General features: G+C 43.7%; 1 protein-coding gene across 1 annotated transcript in view; it reads right to left on the bottom strand.

Annotated features, from left to right (window-relative positions):
• Window positions 1-19,729, bottom strand: part of GSAP (gamma-secretase activating protein) — a 126,902-nt gene that overhangs the window by 81,347 nt on the left and 25,826 nt on the right. Inside the window, exons 6-8 of the mRNA XM_073652285.1 lie at window positions 16,743-16,831; window positions 3,204-3,273; window positions 390-439 (exon numbers count right to left, since the gene is read on the bottom strand). Coding sequence (XP_073508386.1) covers window positions 390-439; window positions 3,204-3,273; window positions 16,743-16,831 — 209 coding nt within the window. The remainder of the gene's footprint in view (window positions 1-389; window positions 440-3,203; window positions 3,274-16,742; window positions 16,832-19,729) is intronic.

The following is a 19,729-nucleotide window of genomic DNA, read 5'->3' on the forward strand; positions in this document are numbered from 1 at the left end:
CTCAGTATACTGAACTCTGCTCAATATTAAGTGCTAAAAAAATAAAATAATAATCAGAATTAAATTCAGCCCTTCACAAGTGTCAGATTTTCTCATGTGACCCCTTTAGAAAATAATTACCCACCCATGTTGGAAAGTTTTGATAAAATGAATAGAAAGTTTACAGCTTTTGTTGTTTGCATTGCTCAGCAAATCTGCAAAAATACATACGTAAAAATAAATAAAATGGACAACATTTACTGATGCAGTGCTACTAAACGTTGAAGGGGGTCTCACAATTCAAACAAAACTAATATTCTATTTAACCGGTTAGAATGTGCTAACAATTTTAAAACAATCATTATAATATCACACATGCTATAAGGACGAGTTATATTAGAAGATCTTACCATTCTCTTCCCATCTTCTTCACTAACATTTATATGAAATTGATCAATATCTACACAAAGAGAAAAACAGACGCTGAAGCCATTTCATAAGTGGATACTACTTGTGGATCTATATTTTATATACAGTACAAAAGGATCACTAGGTTGCTAACTATGAGTCCTGGAAGATCAGTGTGTGTGTGTGTGTGTGTGTGTGTGTGTGTGTGTGTGTGTGTGTGTGTGTGTGTGTGTGTGTGTGTGTGTGTGTGTGTGTGTGTGATAGATAGATAGATATATATTATACACATACAGTACAGACCAAAAGTTTGGACACGCCTTCTCATTTAAAGATTTTTCTGTATTTTCAGGACTATGAAAATTGTACATTCACACTGAAGGCATCAAAACTATGAATTAACACATGTGGAATTATATACTTAACAAAAAAGTGTGAAACAACTGAAAATATGTCTTATATTCTAGGTTCTTCAAAGTAGCCACCTTTTGCTTTGATGACTGGTTTGTACACTCTTGGCATTCTCTTGATGAGCTTCAAGAGGTAGTCACCGGAAATGGTTTTCACTTCACAGGTGTGCCCTGTCAGGTTTAATAAGTGGGATTTCTTGCCTTATAAATGGGGTTGGGACCATCAGTTGTGTTGTGCACAAGTCTGGTGGATACACAGCTGATAGTCCTACTGAATAGACTGTTAGAATTTGTATTATGGCAAGAAAAAAGCAACTAAGTAAAGAAAAACGAGTGGCCATCATTACTTTAAGAAATGAAGGTCAGTCAGTCCGAAAAATTGGGCAAACTTTGAATGTGTCCCCAAGTGCAGTTGCAAAAACCATCAAGCGCTACAAAGAAACTGGCTCACATGAGGACCGCCCCAGGAAAGGAAGACCAAGAGTCATCTGTGCTTCTGAGGATAAGTTTATCCGAGTCACGAGCCTCAGAAATCGCAGGTTAACAGCAGCTCAGATTAGAGACCAGGTCAATGCCACACAGAGTTCTAGCAGCAGACACATCTCTACAACAACTGTTAAGAGGAGACTTTGCGCAGCAGGCCTTCATGGTAAAATAGCTGCTAGGAAACCACTGCTAAGGACAGGCAACAAGCAGAAGAGACTTGTTTGGGCTAAAGAACACAAGGAATGGACACTAGACCAGTGGAAATCTGTGCTTTGGTCTGATGAGTCCAAATTTGAGATCTTTGGTTCCAACCACCGTATCTTTGTGCAACGCAGAAAAGGTGAACGGATGGACTCTACATGCCTTGTTCCCACCGTGAACCATGGAGGAGGAGGTGTGATGGTGTGGGGGTGCTTTGCTTATGACACTGTTGGGGATTTATTCAAAATTAAAGGCATACTGAACCAGCATGGCTACCACAGCATCTTGCAGCGGCATGCTATTCCATCCGGTTGGCGTTTAGTTGGACCATCATTTATTTTTCAACAGGACAATGACCCCAAACACACCTCCAGGCTGTGTAAGGGCTATTTGACCAAGAAGGAGAGTGATGGGGTGCTACGCCAGATGACCTGGCCTCCACAGTCACCAGACCTGAACCCAATCAAGATGGTTTGGAGCGAGCTGGACCGCAGAGTGAAGGCAAAAGGGCCAACAAGTGCTAAGCATCTATGGGAACTCCTTCAAGAGTGTTGGAAGACCATTTCCAGTGACTACCTCTTGAAGCCCAACAAGAGAATGCCTAGAGTGTGCAAAGGAGTCATCAAAGCAAAAGGTGGCTTCTTTGAAGAACCTAGAATATAAGACATATTTTCAGTTGTTTCACACTTTTTTGTTAAGCATACAATTCCACATGTGTTAATTCATAGTATTCATGAAAATACAGAAACATCTTTAAATGAGAAGGCGTGTCCAAGCTTTTGGTCTGCACTGTATATATATATATTATATATATATATATATATATATATATATATATATATATATATATATATATATATATATATATATATATATATATATATATATATATATACATACATACATATAATCTCTGGCCCGATGTTTTTTAGTTTCTAACCTGCATGTTAATATTGCAGTCTCTTTCCATTTCTAGACTTGACATTTGTCTGCATAAGTGCATATATTGTATAATGGGATTACATGGCCATTGAAGCGCTTCATGATACAATATTCCAGCTATATTATAGTAAGGGACAAATATTTTGCGATTATATGAGTACTAGGGTTGAGCGAGTATGTTCTGTCCGAGTATGCTCGGGCCGAGCTCCGAGTATTTACAGCTGCTCGGTGATAAGGTTGAATCGCTCCTGTGTGCATGATTTGCAACTGTTTGACAGCGTTATTACATGTGAGGAATGTGTAAGAAATAGACATTCCTCACATGTAATATAACTGACAAACAGTTGGAAATCATGCACACGGAAGTGATTCAACCACATCACCGAGCAGCTATAAATACTCGGAGCTCGGCCCGAGCATACTCGGCGAAAGGGTTAATAGAACATACTCGCTCAACACTAAAGAGTACGTAATAAGAGAATTATGTTGTCGCATTATGGTCATTGCGTATTGTGGCAGAGTTGTTGTGGTTTCTAAAAACTTCCCTTTACAATAATATCATTCACAGTTGATCTTTGATTATTTAGGAGGGAAAAAAAAATTAACAAAGTAACTTGTTAAAACAGTTGCATTCCATTACAGAATCACGCTATTTGTGTGAGAATGGCTTGTTCTAAAAGCAGATCGCCATGGCTAGGTGCTGAATTTTATATACTAGTGGCAATGGGACTGAATGAAAAACCTGATATCAATGATTAAGAGGTTTGTCCTGATACTCACATTTTTCTTCTGAAACTACCAGCAGGTGACTCTCATAACATTTGTACACATCTTCAGCTGGACATAAAAACTAGACACAAAATTAGAACAAGAAAATTCACAGTAATGTACAAACAAAGGGTACATAACGTTTTACTTAAAGGGAACCGGTCACCACTTCTTACATATTAGTAAATACTTCTAATCTACAGAGCATCAAGATGAAAGATTTCAAAAATAATAAAATTTGATAATTTATTTTTTTATATCAGATATAGTGCAACAAGTTACATGAAATGTAACATGTTGCAGAAGAGGACACCATATATGTATTATTTGACATATAATATATGCAACTTGTTGCACTATATCTGATATTAAAAAAAATATCAAATTTTTATTATTTTTGAAAATCTTCTTTCATCTTGCTGCTCTGTAGAGATATATATATATATATATATATATATATATATATATATATATATATATATATATATATATATATATATATATATATATATATATATATATATATATATATATATATATATAAATAATACACACAAGACAGAAAGCAGGAGCGAACAGATATTGTACCCCTTAGACATATATGTTCAATATTACCCACACTAATGGATGACATATCTAACTGACATGTCGTAAATCAATCTAGCTATCCTTAAAAAATAGCTATATATATGTAATGTCAGCAGGAGTTAGATCAAACAAATATAGAAAAATGTTGTATTATTAATTGAACATATGGATATGTAGATATAAGTATAACTGGCTTAAATGGTCTCAAATATCCACAAATACACACACATGCCACCTAGAAATACAGGACAATGTTAACACAATATAATATCCATATTTTATATCTAATATACCTAGTTTGGGTCATTACCTGCAGTCATGGTGCATGGAGGGGACATGAACAACCTCGAAGCGCGTTTCACCGCCCACCCACGGTTTCATCAGGAGGACTTGCATGTGTGTGTATTTGTTGATATTTGAGACCATTTAGGTCAGTTATAATACTTAATATTCGAATACATGAGATGGGTCCATATTTTTGACATAGGAGCATCTTTTAAACATTTCTAGCATATTCTAAGAATATGACACAAATTGCAAAAAGGGTGGCCGCACACATTACCGATTTGACTTTGATTCCCTGCAGTGGTTCTGCAGCATATCTGCAATTGTTATATGTGATTATACACCACAAAGGAACAAATACACAATTATAAAATGATAATCATGTACAGTGATGTTTAGGCAAGTCACTAGCATTGAGCGAGCACTAAAATGCTCGGGTGCTCGAAGCTCGGGCCGAGCTCACCGTGATACTCGGGTGCTCGACCCGAGCAACGAGCCCAATGTTAGTCTATGGGAGACCTGAGCATTTTTGCGGCGGCAGCCCTGGCTGTCTGTAGAAAGCCTAAAAAGTGCCCAAAACAATAGTGACAGTGTTCAAATGACATGGGGACAGCATGGGGATCGCCCCAGGAAGCATTTCTGACCCCCAGGTCACTGCTGTCAACAAAGTGGTCAGAGGTATTAAACCACTTTTACGGGCTCACAATAAAACCTTCAAAAACGAAAACTGAAATGGTTTTACTGTGAAATATGTTAAGGAACTTCCTTTCCAGGGTAAAGACTTGTGTATAAGGCAAAATAAATAACCAAAAACAGAAATACTCCTCCACACCTTGGGCTATGTTCACAAGTAGCATTTTTTATGCATTTTTGCACTTTTGTATTGCTTTCAACCGTGACAAATGCATTCGCCGGGAAATGTCATTTTAACATTTTACAATCTTATCTGGCCATGTGCTGTGTGACACATGCATACAGTGCTGAAAAGACATGGGAACAGCATGGGGAAGACCCCTGGAAGCATCTCTGACACCCAGGTCACTGCCTAAAAGTGTGCCCATCAGAAGTGATCCTTGCCGCATCAGAAGATGCAGACTTGCAACTATCCCCGTGCAAGTCCTTGTCCCAGGGCAGTGTTCAATTGTACCTCCCCCATTCTTTGCAATGCAAGCGCAAGTATGCAGCCTGCCACCCACCCCCAGGCTGCAATACCATACTGCTAGCTTGCACTTGAAATGGGGCCTTTTAGTTTGGAGGAGGCCGAAGCTGGCCACTACCTCATGGCTGCTTCGGCAGCGAGGTATCCATATTCAGTCCCCAGCCGCCCGGCGGCTGGGTGTCCACGCTCGGTCCCCAGCCGCCAGGGGGCGGCCAGGTGTCCATAAACGGTCCCCAGCCGCCCCTATTTCTCCTGTCAACTTCCCCCACACTTTTCTTAGCCTGGCCTGCTAAAGGGCAGCATTGGACGAGCCCACCAGAGAACCAGACTCCTCCGGTGGGCCATGGCTTCTCCATGAAGGGAGTTGAGAGTGCCAAGGTGAGGAGCATGATGATGATGAAAGTTAGCATCTGCTTGGTTTTCTTGGAATGCAAGCGCATGTATGTAGTAGCGGCTAGGCCTGAGGTGGTCAGCGTTTTTGCGCATATCCTATCTCCTCCGAGGATTGCTGGATGCTTTCCTGCTACTATCCCAGTTCTAGGACTCCCATTAAAACAAAGCTTCAGGTGATGAATGATGAATGAAGTGGTGGCAAAGGAGAAAGAGCAGGAGGAACAGGGACCATTCACATCAATATCAGGCCAGTCAACCACACATTTCTTGTAGGATATATTTCTGTACCAAAAGGAGCGGTTCGGCTACACAGTTATAGGACATACAGTGAGTGCAATGCCTACCAAAAATTTCGAGGCACTCCAATGCCCCTTGGAAGTGACATGGTGGTCAGATGGCCTTAACTAAACCGTTTTTTCCATTTATTGAAACTGGGTCTCCTGTGCACTCTTGGCCTAAGCAGTGAATGGTAGGCTTTCCAAAAATTATGAGGAACTGCAATGCCCCTTGAAACAGACGTGGATTACAGCATACTAAAAATCTTCTACCCATTATTGGGGAGTGGGTCTCCCTTAGTGTACGCCTATGCATTGAAAAGCAAAAGCTGACTAAAATTAGGAGGAAATGCAATGCCCGTTGGAAGAGTCGTGGAGATTGGAGTTAATTAAAAACAACATTTCAATGCCCCTTGGAAGATCTGTGGAGTTCAGAGTGGTTTACCAAGACTGTTTTAATGCCCCTTGGAAGAGACGTGGAGGTTGCAGTAGCTTAACCAGACGGTTTTCATGCCCCTTACAAGAGCCAAGCAGTACAGCATATTAAAAACATTATTCCCATTATTGGGGAGTGGGTCTCCCATAGTCTTTGCCTATGCCTTCCAAGCAAAAGCTGCCAAAAATTAGGACGGAGGAACTTGCAATGCTGGCAACACGGACCACGGTCACCCTGGTGGTATAGTGGTGGTGGAGGCTGAGTATAAGGAGAAGAGCAAAATACAGCCAAAATGAGGAAGCGTATACCCATGTGTGGGTGTGAAGCGGTGCATGGGAATACACCTCCCGAAATAACACAGTGGATTTGTCTTTATGTTACTCTGCTGTCATTTGGTCGTGATGAGAAGTCTGGCCCAATCCAGCCCTTGTTCATTTTGATAAGGGTCAGCTTGTCAGCATTGTCAGTTGACAGGCGAGTGCGCTTATCAGTTATAATTCCCCCAGCAGCACTAAAAACAAGCTCCGATAACACGCTAGCGGCAGGGCAGGCCAGGACCTCCAAGGCGTACAGAGCAAGTTCATTCCAAGTGTCCAGCTTGGATACCCAATAATTAAAAGGCACAGAGGAATCACGGAAGACGCTGGTACGGTCACAGCAAGGTACTCCCTCACCATCTTTTGAAACTTTCCACTCCTTGTGAGAGTACCCCGCACCTCAGGGCCTGTAAGCTGGACGGGTCTCAGAAAACCATCTCAGAATGTTGACAATGTTCCCCTTCCTCTGCTTGATTGGAGTTGCGTCTCTCTCGCCTGTACGCCTTGGTTGGTCAACGAACTGTGATCTCTGCCGCTTTCGTGTTCAGATGGGAATTTTTCTTAACAGTTCTGCAGCAAGGGCCTTCTGATACTGCCACATTTCTGTAGACCTCTCCACCTCAGGAATAAGAGAGTGAAAGTTCTCCTTGTAGCGGGGGGGTCTAAAAAAGTGTCACCAACCAGTAATGACTGTCACCCAACATTTTGACAAGCGAGGGTCACGGTTAAGGCAGCGTAACATAAAGTCAGCCATGCCTGCCAGACTGGTAATGGGCAAGACTTCAGTGTCCTCACCAAGATGACGACTGACCATGCTCTCCTCCTCCTCCTCCCCCCTGTCCTCAGGCCACCCACGCTGAACCGACTGTATGACAGTTGTACAGGTACTACAGTCTACAGCGTATGATACCAGCTCCTGTTCTTCCTCCTCCTCCTCCTCTCCCTCATTGTCCCCCAATGCACGTTGCGATGAGATGAGGCTGAGCTGTGTGTAATCGCCGATTAAGGCTTCTTGATCCATCTCATCATACTCTGGCTGCAATGCCTCCTCTTTAATTCTCTGCAGAGAGCGTTGCAAAAGACAGACAAGTGGGATGCTGATGCTAATGATGGCGTCATCGCCACTCACCATCTTGGTGGACTCCTCAAAGTTTGTCAGGATGGTACATATGTCAGACATCCAGGTCCACTCCTGAGGTCTTATGTGTGGAGTCTGACCTGAATATCGACGGCCTTGTTGCAGCTGGTACTCCACAACTGCTCTCTTCTGCTCACAAATCCTTTGCAACATGTGGAGGGTAGAGTTCCAACGTGTGGGGATATCACACACCAGTCGGTGTGCCGGAAGCTGCAAATGCTGCTGCAACACAGCAAGGGCGGCGGAAGCTGTAGCCGACTTCCGAAAATGAGCTGACAGGCGGCGAACTTTGACGAGCAGATCTGGCAACTCGGGTACGATTTAAGAAACCTCTGGCATGGCACGTGTGTGATCTCGCCTCGCCTCAGAGCCGCTACCAGGTTACGGCCATTGTCACACACGACCAAGCCTGGATGTAGGTTCAGCGGTCTCAGCCACAGCTGTCCACAACTCACAAGCAGTGTGAGGTTTATCACCTAAGCTTATGAGTTTCAGCACGGCCTGTTGCCGCTTGGCTGAGGCAGTACTGCAGTGCTTCCAGGATGTAACTGATGTGGTGATATCTGAGATGGAGGCTGAACATGAGGAGGCGGAGGAGGAGGCGCAGGAGCTGTACACTGTGGGGGCAACTTTGACTGACATAGGGCCCGCAATCCTCGGTGTGGGGAGGATGTGTTCCATCCCAAGGTCCGACTGGGTCCCGGCTTCCACTATGTTTACCCAGTGTGCCTTCAGGGAGATGTACAGTCCCTGGACACAAGCACTTGTCCGTTGTCAGGTGGACTCTCCCAGTAACAGCATTGTTGAGGGCACGGCAGATGTTTTTGGGACACGTGCTTGAGTAGAGCGGGGATGGCACACCGGGCAAAATAGTGTCGGCTGGGGACCGAGTACCGAGGGACGGCCACCGCCATAAGGTTGCAGAAGGATTCCCTCTCCACCAGCCTAAAAGGCAGCATTTCGAACGCAAGCAGTCGTGAAATGTGCAAATTTAGGACTGTGGCCTGTGGGGCGTTGGCTGCGAATTTGCGCTTTCGTTCAAAGCTCTGGGATATGGACAATTGAACGCTGCGGTGGGACGTGGACGTTGATGCTGTTTCTTGAGAAACTGCCATAAGTGAAGACTGAGAGGAGGGGGCATCTTTGCATGCAGTATTGACAGGGGATTGCCTTGCACGCACAACAGGGGGTTCTATTACACGCATAATAGCGGAAGAAGCAGTGGTGACACACGCTGACACTGGTCGTGGACCTTGGGGTTCGCCCCACAAAGTCGGGTGCTTTGCTGACATGTGCCTGATCATGCTGGTGGTGGTCAGGCTGGTAGTTTTGTCACCCCTGCTGATGCTGGCATGGCAGGTGGTACAAATGGCCTTTTTGGGGTTATCAGCAGAGTCTTTAAAAAAATTCCAGACTCTGGAAGACCTACCGGTTGTACTGGCAACGTCCCTTGTGTTGGTGTTTAGGGGAAACTGTTGCCTGCTTTCTGTGTGCGGCCACCACAATGCTTCTTCCTGCCTGTTGGGGTACTCTGCCTCCCTCCCCCTGTGTGCTGCTGGCCTCGCTCTGCGTGCCCTCATGCCACGTTGGGTCAGTTACTAGATCATCCACCACCTCCTCCTCTTCCACTTGCGCACCACGATCCTCCTCCTCACTTCGTGGCAATTGTGTCTCGTCATCGTCCACCTCTTGTGACAAATTGCCAGCGTCGACTTCCTGTGGCCGTGGCTGTTCAAATATTTGGGCATCGCTACATGGGATCTCCTCTTCCACCACTTCAAGCGGAGCAGGCGAGGGGCACAAATATGGAAATGGACCAGTGAACAGCTCTTCAGAGTGTCCAAGTGTGGGATCAGTTGCTGTCTGACGACACTTGGCATGGTGGGAGGAAGGAGCATCAGGGTGAGGAGGAATATGCGGTCAAGACTCATGGCTACTAAAACTTGACCGTGTGGAAGACAGACCGGAGGTGGTGGTGCCCAGGTAACTGGAAGTATTATTTGCTATACAATTAATAACCTGTTCACACTGATCAGCTCACAATACTGGTGTTGTAGTGTGGTTCCCTAGTAATTCGGTCAAGAAGTGGGAGCGAGAAGATGTGGCTGTTGGTTGTGGCACATTTTCACCTTGGCCACGGCCCTGTCCTCTACACGCACCATCACCAGAACGTCCAGTTCCACGTCCCTTGCCACGCGCCTTGCCCATTGTAAATGAAGTAAAATAGCTTACACTCGCACTATCAATGGAAAAAGGGTAATAAAAAGGAGATTAGAACAGTGGAAGAGGAAAACCACAGTTCTATTTCTCTGGCCTACACCAGACTCTTTTAAACAGATATATTGGTGTCTGAACAGTCACAGACACACTCAATATTAATCAAAAGGTTAATAAGACGCGTATTTGTACAGTCTGACTGAGGAGAAAAAAAAATACAGGATTTAGATGAAGAAAAAAAAGGATTTTTCCTGGCCCCTGAGACCGGGGGCTAAGTCTAGCAATTTGACCAAAAGGAGCACACAGGACTGTAGTGCAGCGTTTGCTGGTATAACCACTGCGTCTCCTATACAGCCTGCCTGCCTGCCTGATATCTGGGATGGATATTAGTCCTGAGAAGGACTGTTTGTTTGATTTTGCAGGCTTTAGAGACCCTACACTACCTATTTCGCACTATATATCTCTCCCTAACTCAGCAGCACTCTCCCTACACTGTCTGATCCGGAGCGACTGTGTCCAAGATGGCGGCGCCCCGTTTTAAATACTCGAGGTGACGCTGTGCGGCCGGCTAATCACTGTAATGCCCACAAACAACATGGCTGCGGCATTCCAGAGACTGGCTGGCAATCCCTGCATGTTCATTGGCTCTGTAAAGAGCGCCAAACGTGCAGGGCAGAGACCCGAGTTCCCGCCCGAGTAACCCGGAAATGCTCGGTGCTCGCCGAACATCCCGAGTAGTGAGATGCTCGGGCGAGTACTGAGCAGTGTCGAGAATGCTCGCTCGACACTACAAATCACCACAAGGCAAATACGCTGTGGATTACAGTAGCAGTTTTCTGAATCAAATTTAAAAGGAATCAAACATCTGATACATGGTGCCCAATCCAAGGGCAGCATGCATCAGATACAGGCTGCATGATTTCAGCCGGTATGTTTAACTGTGAAACGCTGCAGTGTTTCAAAGAAAAATATAGCTTTTTTTGCCACTTGGGACCGAGCTGCATGAGAGACTAGTCAGATGGGTGGGGATGAGCCGTCGTGGTCCCTCCTATTTCCCTGGATTAACAGGCCCCTCCCTGCGAGCATGTATAGGGAGAGACCTATCACCTAAGGTGATCAGGTGGGGAGAAGCAACCAGGGACATGCCTGACCCAATAGTATCCCATGTATCTGGTTTACCAGTGAAAATTAAACTTTTTGTGACACTAGTCACTACTCACAGACAAGCAGAGAGGCTGGGTAATCAAAAGGTCCGAAGTCAGAAGCCAGGACGGTACGTCAAAGACAGAGGGGTGACACAAAAAAGTCAGAACATGGTCCAGGGGCCAAAAGCCAGGAGGGTATGCCATAGACAGAGTATGAGACAAAAGAATAGTCAGGTGACAGTCAAGGAGTCAAAATACCAGGCAGACAGCGGATCAAGCTAAGGGTCAAAGCAAACGGATGGTCAGAACGAGATCCAAGGTCAGGCAGCAGTAGATCAGAGCACAGAGAAACAAGGCAAACATACACTAGTGAGCAAGAAGCTACAATTGGCACTAGTCTGAGGCAGAGAGCTGGCTAAATAGTCAGGTAATTATCTAATCAAGAGACACATGGATGAAGCTCAAGCAACCCCCTAACTCTGATTGGACGGCTAAACTGTCATTCAAGACACTGACAGCTCAGCACGCCCAGCATCCGAATGGGCAGCTGTGCTGTCCATCAAACACTGACTGCTTTAGACAACAGGGCAGACAGTAATTCACTGCATCCAGACACACAGAAAGGTGGAATTGTGACATTTTTACATTTTTTTTCTCCGAAATCGCTGCAGCGTTTCAGATTTAGACATATAGGTATAAAATCTGTCAAGTTCTCCTAAAAGAAAAATACAGTGTAACATTAGAAGTTTCATTTGTAGTAGTGTCCTCTGCCATTTGTCCTTTGGCTGGAGTATTGGTTCATCATCAGTGGTGGATGTACATGCTCAGTAGCTTCCCTGCTCTGGCTCTGGTCATTTTGTGTAGTGACCTAAGGCCCCCTTCACACATCAGTGTTTCCGGCACGTGTGACATCTGTTTTCGTACATACCGAAGACAAGTACACACCCACACCTATTATAATATATGTGGCTGCGCACATGTCTGTGTTTTCACAAGGACAGTGTGTCCGTATGACCCACACGTAGAAATGTCTATTTTTTCCGGCAGCAGGGATCACAATACATACCACACACATGCACAAGGATGATATTCCCATTCCTGTGCCGTCCATTTGACATGTAGACGTAATATGCTTGGATACAGCACTCTGTGAACAGCCAGCTTCTTTAGCAATGACCTTTTGTGGCTTACCCTCCTTGTGGAGTGTGTCAATGACTGCATTCTGTAGAAAAAAATACTGCTGCACTACTGGACTGGGATGCTTGAGTAGGGTCCAAACCCTTACTGCAGATAAGAATAACCTTGGCACTCAAAAAGTTCATAGAAGAATTTTTAATGCTGTGCCAGGAACTAGCGGTGGACACCGCGTTCCTTCACTTGCAAGATGCATTATCGTTGCATAAGCATCTATCTTGGGTTACAGACCCATTCAGCTGTGTCCTCCCTCCCCATCTATCTATGAATATCTACCAGCAGTCTGTTACTGATAAAGGTAAGATAGACTGAAACGTTTATTTATTTTGATTTTTGCACTGCATTAAAAATTCTTCTATGAACTTTTTGAGTGACGAGGTTATTTTTATCTAAATGACTGCCTTCTGGACATCTGTCAAGTCAGCAGTCTTTCCCATGATTGTGGAGCCTACTGAAACAGACTAAGGGACCTTTTTAAATGCATCAAAAGCCTTTGCAGGTGTTTTTTGTTAATTATTCTAATTTACTGAGATAATGACTTGTGTTTTCATTGGCTGTAAGCCATAATAATCAACATTAACAGAAATAAACACTTGAAATAGATCACTCTGTTTATAATGACTTTATATAATATACGAGTTTCACTTTTTGTATTGAAGAACTGAAATTAACTTTTTGATGATATTCTAATTTAGTGAGAAGCACTTGTAGATAGTAGTGATGAGCGAGCACTAAAAATGCTCGAGTGCTCAGTATTCAAATTGAGCAGGTCGGACTCTTGGACGGGCTCGACTTGATTAACAAGTATCATGGAAGTCAATAGTAAACTAGCATTTTTAAGGAAGACCCTAACGTAAGGGCTGGGGGAGCAGGAAAATTGCTGAAATGGATGGAAACAGCACTCAACTGGAATGAGAACAGCATGGGGAAGAAGCAAATGGTATTGGAGAGTGAGTGCCAGATCACCTGTACTTGCAGCACATCTCAAGGTTGGAGCACGGAAACAGTTCTGACATAGACGTGAACTTGTAGATTTTCCAGCTCCAGATAAAAAAACATTTAAATATATTCAATCATTTTAAAAAGACATATCCACTTGTGAAGAGGAAGGGAGGGTTGCTTAAGCTCTGTCTCTTAAGCAACCCTCCCTTCCTCTTCACAAGTGGATATGTCTTTTTAAATTGATTGAATAAATTTAATTGTTTTTATCTGGAGCTGGAAAATCAAATTTTTTTTCCAGCATGGGGGCGATGCATGGACGCAACGTTGACTCCCAGGGCGAGGCTGGGAACTAAATAAATACATTTAAAAAAATGAAGTGGGGTCTGCCCTATTTTTGATAACCAGCCAAGGTAAAGCAAACAGCTGGGGGCTGATATTATCAGGTTGGGAAGGTCCATGGATACTATCCCCTTCCCAGCCCGCAGCCGCCCCAGAATTGGCACATCTATTAGATGCACGAATTCTGGGCTTTGCCCGGCTCTTCCCGATTACCCTGGTGCGGTAGCAATCAGGGTAATATTTTTGGGGGTTGATGTCAGCTGTGTAATGTCAGCTGGCATCAAACGCAGGGTTTAGTAATGGAGACACCCCAATTACTAACCCAGTAAAACAAAACACAGACACAAAAAAAAAAAAAAGACACAGAAAAAATACTTTATCTGAATAAAGATTCCGCCACACAATCACTTGCTCACCAATTTATTATCAAAAATGTTGCCACGAAACTCCTCTGATGCATTCCACATTACCCTATGCCTCCGGCATCTGTGAAAAGCAGTAAAGCATTGCTATTCTCAGGTGCCGGGTAGTGCAGACAGCTCTCAGAGTCGCTGGCTCTCCTGATTGCAGAGTTGAGCCAGCGGCTCTGATAAGTGTTGTCATCACTACTCGGCGCCTGTGAACAGCAGTACTTTACTGGTAGCAATCAGAAAGAGTCAGGCAAAGCGCCAGAATTGGGGCATCTAATGGATGCGCCAATTCTGGGGCAGTTGTGGGCTGGTATTTTTAGGCTGGTAAGGGCCCAATAACCATGGACCTTCCCAGCCTGAGAATACCAGCCCCCAGCTCTCTGCTTTACCTCGGCTGGTTATCAGAAATAAGGGGGGGGGGGGGGGATCTCACATAATTTTTAATTAATTATTTAATAGGTTTAAAAAAAAAGGTTAAAAACACCCTTTAGTGCCACATGAAAGGCAATAAAGAATGCAACTTTATAATATTTAGGGGGATGGACATTAATCTAAACTCTCACTCCTAGATCAACTCTCCTTGAACTGCTTCTAGAGGACAGTGTGGCGAGCATTACTGGGTCTTCTATAAACCCAATAACGTGATGCGGCCGGCCAATCACAGTAATGCCAGTAGCCAACATGGCTATGGCATTATAGTGTGTGGCGGGCAATTCCTGCATGTTTATTGGCTAACAGCCTCAAGACATGCGGGTCGGAGACTCTAGCATGGCGCTCGAGTACTCACGATACTCGAAGTAACGAGCACGCTCAAGCACCCCGATGCTTGATCGGATATTGAGCCGTGGTGACCACGCTCACTCATCACTAATAAATAGATATCCATGCAAAATAAAATTATTGCTCTGCGTGTGTAGCTTACTGTACATGTATTAACCTAATAAGTAAATAAAAAAAAAAATAAAAATTACGTGGGGTCCCCCGCATTTTTTGGTAACCAGCAAAGGTAAAGCAGATAGCTGAGAGCTGATATTATCAGGTTGGGGAGGTACATATTTATTGGGCCCTTACCAGCCTAAAAATACCAGCCTGCAGCCGCCCCCGGAAATGGAGCATCACATGAGATGCTCCAATTCTGGGGCTTTGCCTTCACTTTTCCCGATTGCCCTAGTGCAGTGGCAACCGAAGTAATGGGGCTTGGGGTTGATGTCAGCTGTGAATTGTCCAAAAACATAGCCGACATCATGCCTTGGTGTGAGGAATGGAGAGGTGTCTATGAAACAGGATCCGACATAATTTTTTTCATTTATTTATTTGATTAATACATGTACAGTAAGCTACACACACAAAGCACTAAGTATACACAGTGGTATGTAAAGGTTTGGACAACCCTGGTCAAAATTACTGTTATTGTGAATAATTAAGCAAGTTGAAGATGAAATGATCTCTAAAATGTCTAAAGTTGGCCACAATGATCAAAGGTATGTGTCGAGAAAAAAAAGGACATAGAATTCCAAGAAAAGAACATCTTGCCAACCATTAAGCATGGGGGTGGATCAATCATGCTTTGGGGTTGTTTTGCAGCCAATGGCATGGGGAACCTTTCATGTGTAGAGGGAAGAATGTACTCAATGACATTTCAACAAATTCTTGCTGCAAACCTAACACCATCTGCAAAAAAGCTGAAGTTGAAAAGAGGATGGCTTCTACAAATGGATAATGATCCTAAACACACATCAAAATCCACAATAGACTACCTCAAAAGGCGCAAGCTAAAGGTTTTACAATGGTCCTCACAGTCCCCTGATCTGAACATCACTGAAAAACTGTGGCTAGACCTGCAGACAGCAGAGCATGCAAGAAGACCCAGGAATCTCATAGAACTGGAAGAATTTTCCAAGGAAGAATGGATGAAAATCCCTCAAACAAGAATTGAAAGACTCTTGGCTGGCTACAATAAGCATTCAAAAGCTGTGATATTTGCTACTAGGTACTAACTATGCAGGGTACCCAAACTTTTGCATAGGCCCATTTTCCTTTTGTAATTTTTAAAATGTAAAAGACGACAATATAAATATTTTTTTGCCTAAAATACAATGGAAATGTGTCATCATTAACTTTAGCCCTTTTAGAGATCATTTCATCTTCAACTTACTTAACTGTTCACAATAACAGTAATTTTGACCGGGGTAGGGTACCCAAACTTTTTCATGCCATTGTATATATAATGTGTGTGTATAATATATATTTGTCTATCTTAACCCATACCTATCTATCTCTATCTTTGCACATCCAACACACCTGAAAATCTGTAATTTCTATTCCGGTACATGTCACGCTGATGGTACATGCAGATGGCCAAAAGAAAACCACACGGATCGTAAAAACGGACAGTCTCATGTGCATGTTTTTTTAGGAAGACATGTGAAGGATGCCGATACCATGTGGTAATGAGAGGAGATGTGGAGCATGTGCAGAAGCTATAACAAGCAGGAGAGAGTGGAGAAATATAGATAATTAGCCATTTATTAGTGGAATTACTAAGGCTGTATGTGAGGGACTACTTTTTTCTGCAGGTCATTGGAGGAAGACAGATAAGGACTTGGCAGACTATGACTGTAGTGCACTTATGGGAGATTCCGCTGCAAATACAGGAGTTCTTCTCCATCACGTCTTAATATTTAGAAACTGTGCCAAAAAAAACCCCGCTTACCTGCACTCGAATGCGGCTATCAACAGCTTTGAGAACTTTCACATTGTTGATGGGTTTTATTTCGATAAGTAAAGCCAGGTATCTGGAAACTAAATAAAATAGCAATTTTACTGTAAAAAATATTTCAAATATTAATACTTAATGTTTTGACTATTGTATTTAAAACACAGGGAAAAAATAAAGAAAAAAAAAAAAAATCAGTCTTAAACGGTTTAATTTTACACATTTTTTATCATATAATTTAATAACATTGCACATCTAGAAAAAGGTGCATCTGAGACCTTTCTGCAAGGATCCAATCTCTCCTCAACATAAAATGACCACCAGGTAACATAGGCTGAAAAAAAATGCAAAGGATGAATGAGAAAAAAAATTGCATTGGCACATTAAATCTGTCCGTGCAAAGGACAGTACTGAATAGAATTCAGAATGGTGGCAGCTTCCTGTCCCCAGATGGCAGGAAGAGCTGCTGTACCACAAACACTGCAGGAAGAGCTGCTGTACCACAAACACTGCAGGAAGAGCTGCTGTACAACAAACACTGCAGGAAGAGCTGCTGTACAACAAACACTGCAGGAAGAGCTGCTGTACAACAAACACTGCAGGAAGAGCTGCTGTACAACAAACACTGCAGGAAGAGCTGCTGTACAACAAACACTGCAGCTCTAGAAGTACTCCTTTGATGGTTGTGCAAAAAGAAAAAAAAAGAATTAAGAAACAAAACAACTTACTGTATACGCTAAACATACAAGATAATAATTTAAATTAGTTCTTCAAGAAAAGAATAAAAAGAAAAGAAAATCCATTTAGCTTAGACATACTTCACATAACTTTAGTCTTAAAAAATGCTTGTAAACATAAGATGAACTCAAAGAATAGAATGTATGTCTATTTCCGTACAACCACTGTATAACTGTCAAGAATGTATGTTTCCATATATTAATGGTCATTGCTTTCCACGTGCATCAAGTATAAAGCTTTAGGCGCCATCACTGAGCAACAAAAGAGATACTGAAAAAAGCCAATCTTATTGCAAGGTCATATGATGTATACACAACACACATACTGTTATGTGCTGTCCTCCAAGACTTACTTATTGCTATGTAGGATATTATTTATCACATGCATTTGTCTTTTAAACATTCTGTTTGCATATTGCATACTTATAAATATTCACTATTGAACAAAAAACTTAGATATAAAACCAGAAACATCCATTGGGTAACCTCCAGATTACATTTACCACTTCCCATCTGGGCCAATTTTAGTTTTTGCACTTGCATTTTTTCCCTTCCCTTCTTCCAAAAGTCTTATCTTTACTATTTTTTCGGCCACACTCAGATAGGTCCAGACACTATTGGTCTCTGCATGACACCATTTTGGATTTAAATAAAGGGGTTGAACAAAAATATCCTGTGAAACGTTTAGGAATTGCAATCATTTTTCTAAAAAGCCTTGTCATTTCTAGGGCTCAAAAGTGATTAGACAAATTAGCTCTACCATAAATAAAATGTTCATTTTTAATACTTTTTAGAGAATCCTTTGCAGGCAATGACTGACGTCTGGAAACCACGGACATCACCAAATGCTTTGTGATGCTTTGCCAGGCCTTTACTGCAGCTGACTTCAGTTGTCGCTTGTTTGTGGGTCTTTCTGCTTTAAGATTTGTCTTAAGCATGTGAAAGGCATGCTCAATGGGGTTGAGATCTGGTGATTAAATCGTTCCCGTTCATTGCAGAATATTCCACTTCTTTGCGTTAAAAAAAAACTCCTGGATTGCTTTCGCAGTATGTTTTGTGTCATTGTCCATCTATACTGTGAAGCGCCGTCCAATCAACCTTGCAGCATTTGGTTGAATCTGAGCAGAAAGTACAGTCCTGTACACTTCAGAATTAATTCGGCGGCTTCTGTTTTCAGTCCCATCATCAATTAACACTATTGAACTAGTGCCACTGTAAGCCATGCATGCCCATGCCATCACACTGCTTCCACCATGTTTTACAGAGGGTGTGGTGTGCTGTGGATCATGAGCCGTTCCAAGCCTTCTCCATAGTTTCTTCTTCCCATCAGTGGCGTACCACCAATGGCAGCAGACCACGCCACTGCTATGGGGCCCGTGATCGCGGGGAGCCCGTGAGCCGAGGGGCCCCAAGCAGCAGGGGGACGAGTTGTATAGGTGATTATTGGTGGATAGTGGTGGGGGGGGGGGGGTTGCGGCGGAGCGGAGCACACACAGTAGCCGCTGAAGCAACTATCGCGTGTGCCCGCTGCTAAAGGAACATGAATATTCCCTCTTCTCCACTCCCATGGGCAAGGAGAGGAGAGAATATTCATTCTCTTTAGTAGTGGGCACAGAGGAGCGCTGAGTCGCAGCTCCTGCTGACAGTGCCCGCTGCTAAAGAGAATGCATATTCAAACTTCTCCACGCCCATAGTCCTGGCGTGGAGAGGAGTGAATATGCCGGCAGCAGCAGCTCACCTCGGGATCTGAGAATGCGCGTTGCTCAGATGCCGATATGAGCTGCAGCAGACAGGACATAGCGCTGGAGGAGAGGTGAGGAAGGAAGGCGAGTATTAGTGTTTATTTTTTTTGTGTGTGCAGTGAATGGGTGATGAGGAGGCCATATATACCAGGATTGGGGGGGGATTGAGGAGGCCACGCATGCCAGGATTGGGGGGGGATTGAGGAGGCCACGCATGCCAGGATTGGGGGGATTGAGGAGGCCACGCATGCCAGGATTGGGGGGATTGAGGAGGCCACGCATGCCAGGATTGGGGGGATTGAGGAGGCCACACATGCCAGGATTGGGGGGATTGAGGAGGCCACACATGCCAGGATTGGGGGGATTGAGAAGGCCACACATGCCAGGATTGGGGGGATTGAGGAGGCCACACATGCCAGGATTGGGGGGATTGAGGAGGCCACACATGCCAGGATTGGGGGGATTGAGGAGGCCACACATGCCAGGATTGGGGGGATTGAGGAGG

Source organism: Phyllobates terribilis, unplaced genomic scaffold (genome assembly GCF_046119375.1).
Source record: "Phyllobates terribilis strain yellow unplaced genomic scaffold, ASM4611937v1 Scaffold_11__3_contigs__length_659146591, whole genome shotgun sequence".
Lineage (NCBI taxonomy): Eukaryota > Metazoa > Chordata > Amphibia > Anura > Dendrobatidae > Phyllobates > Phyllobates terribilis.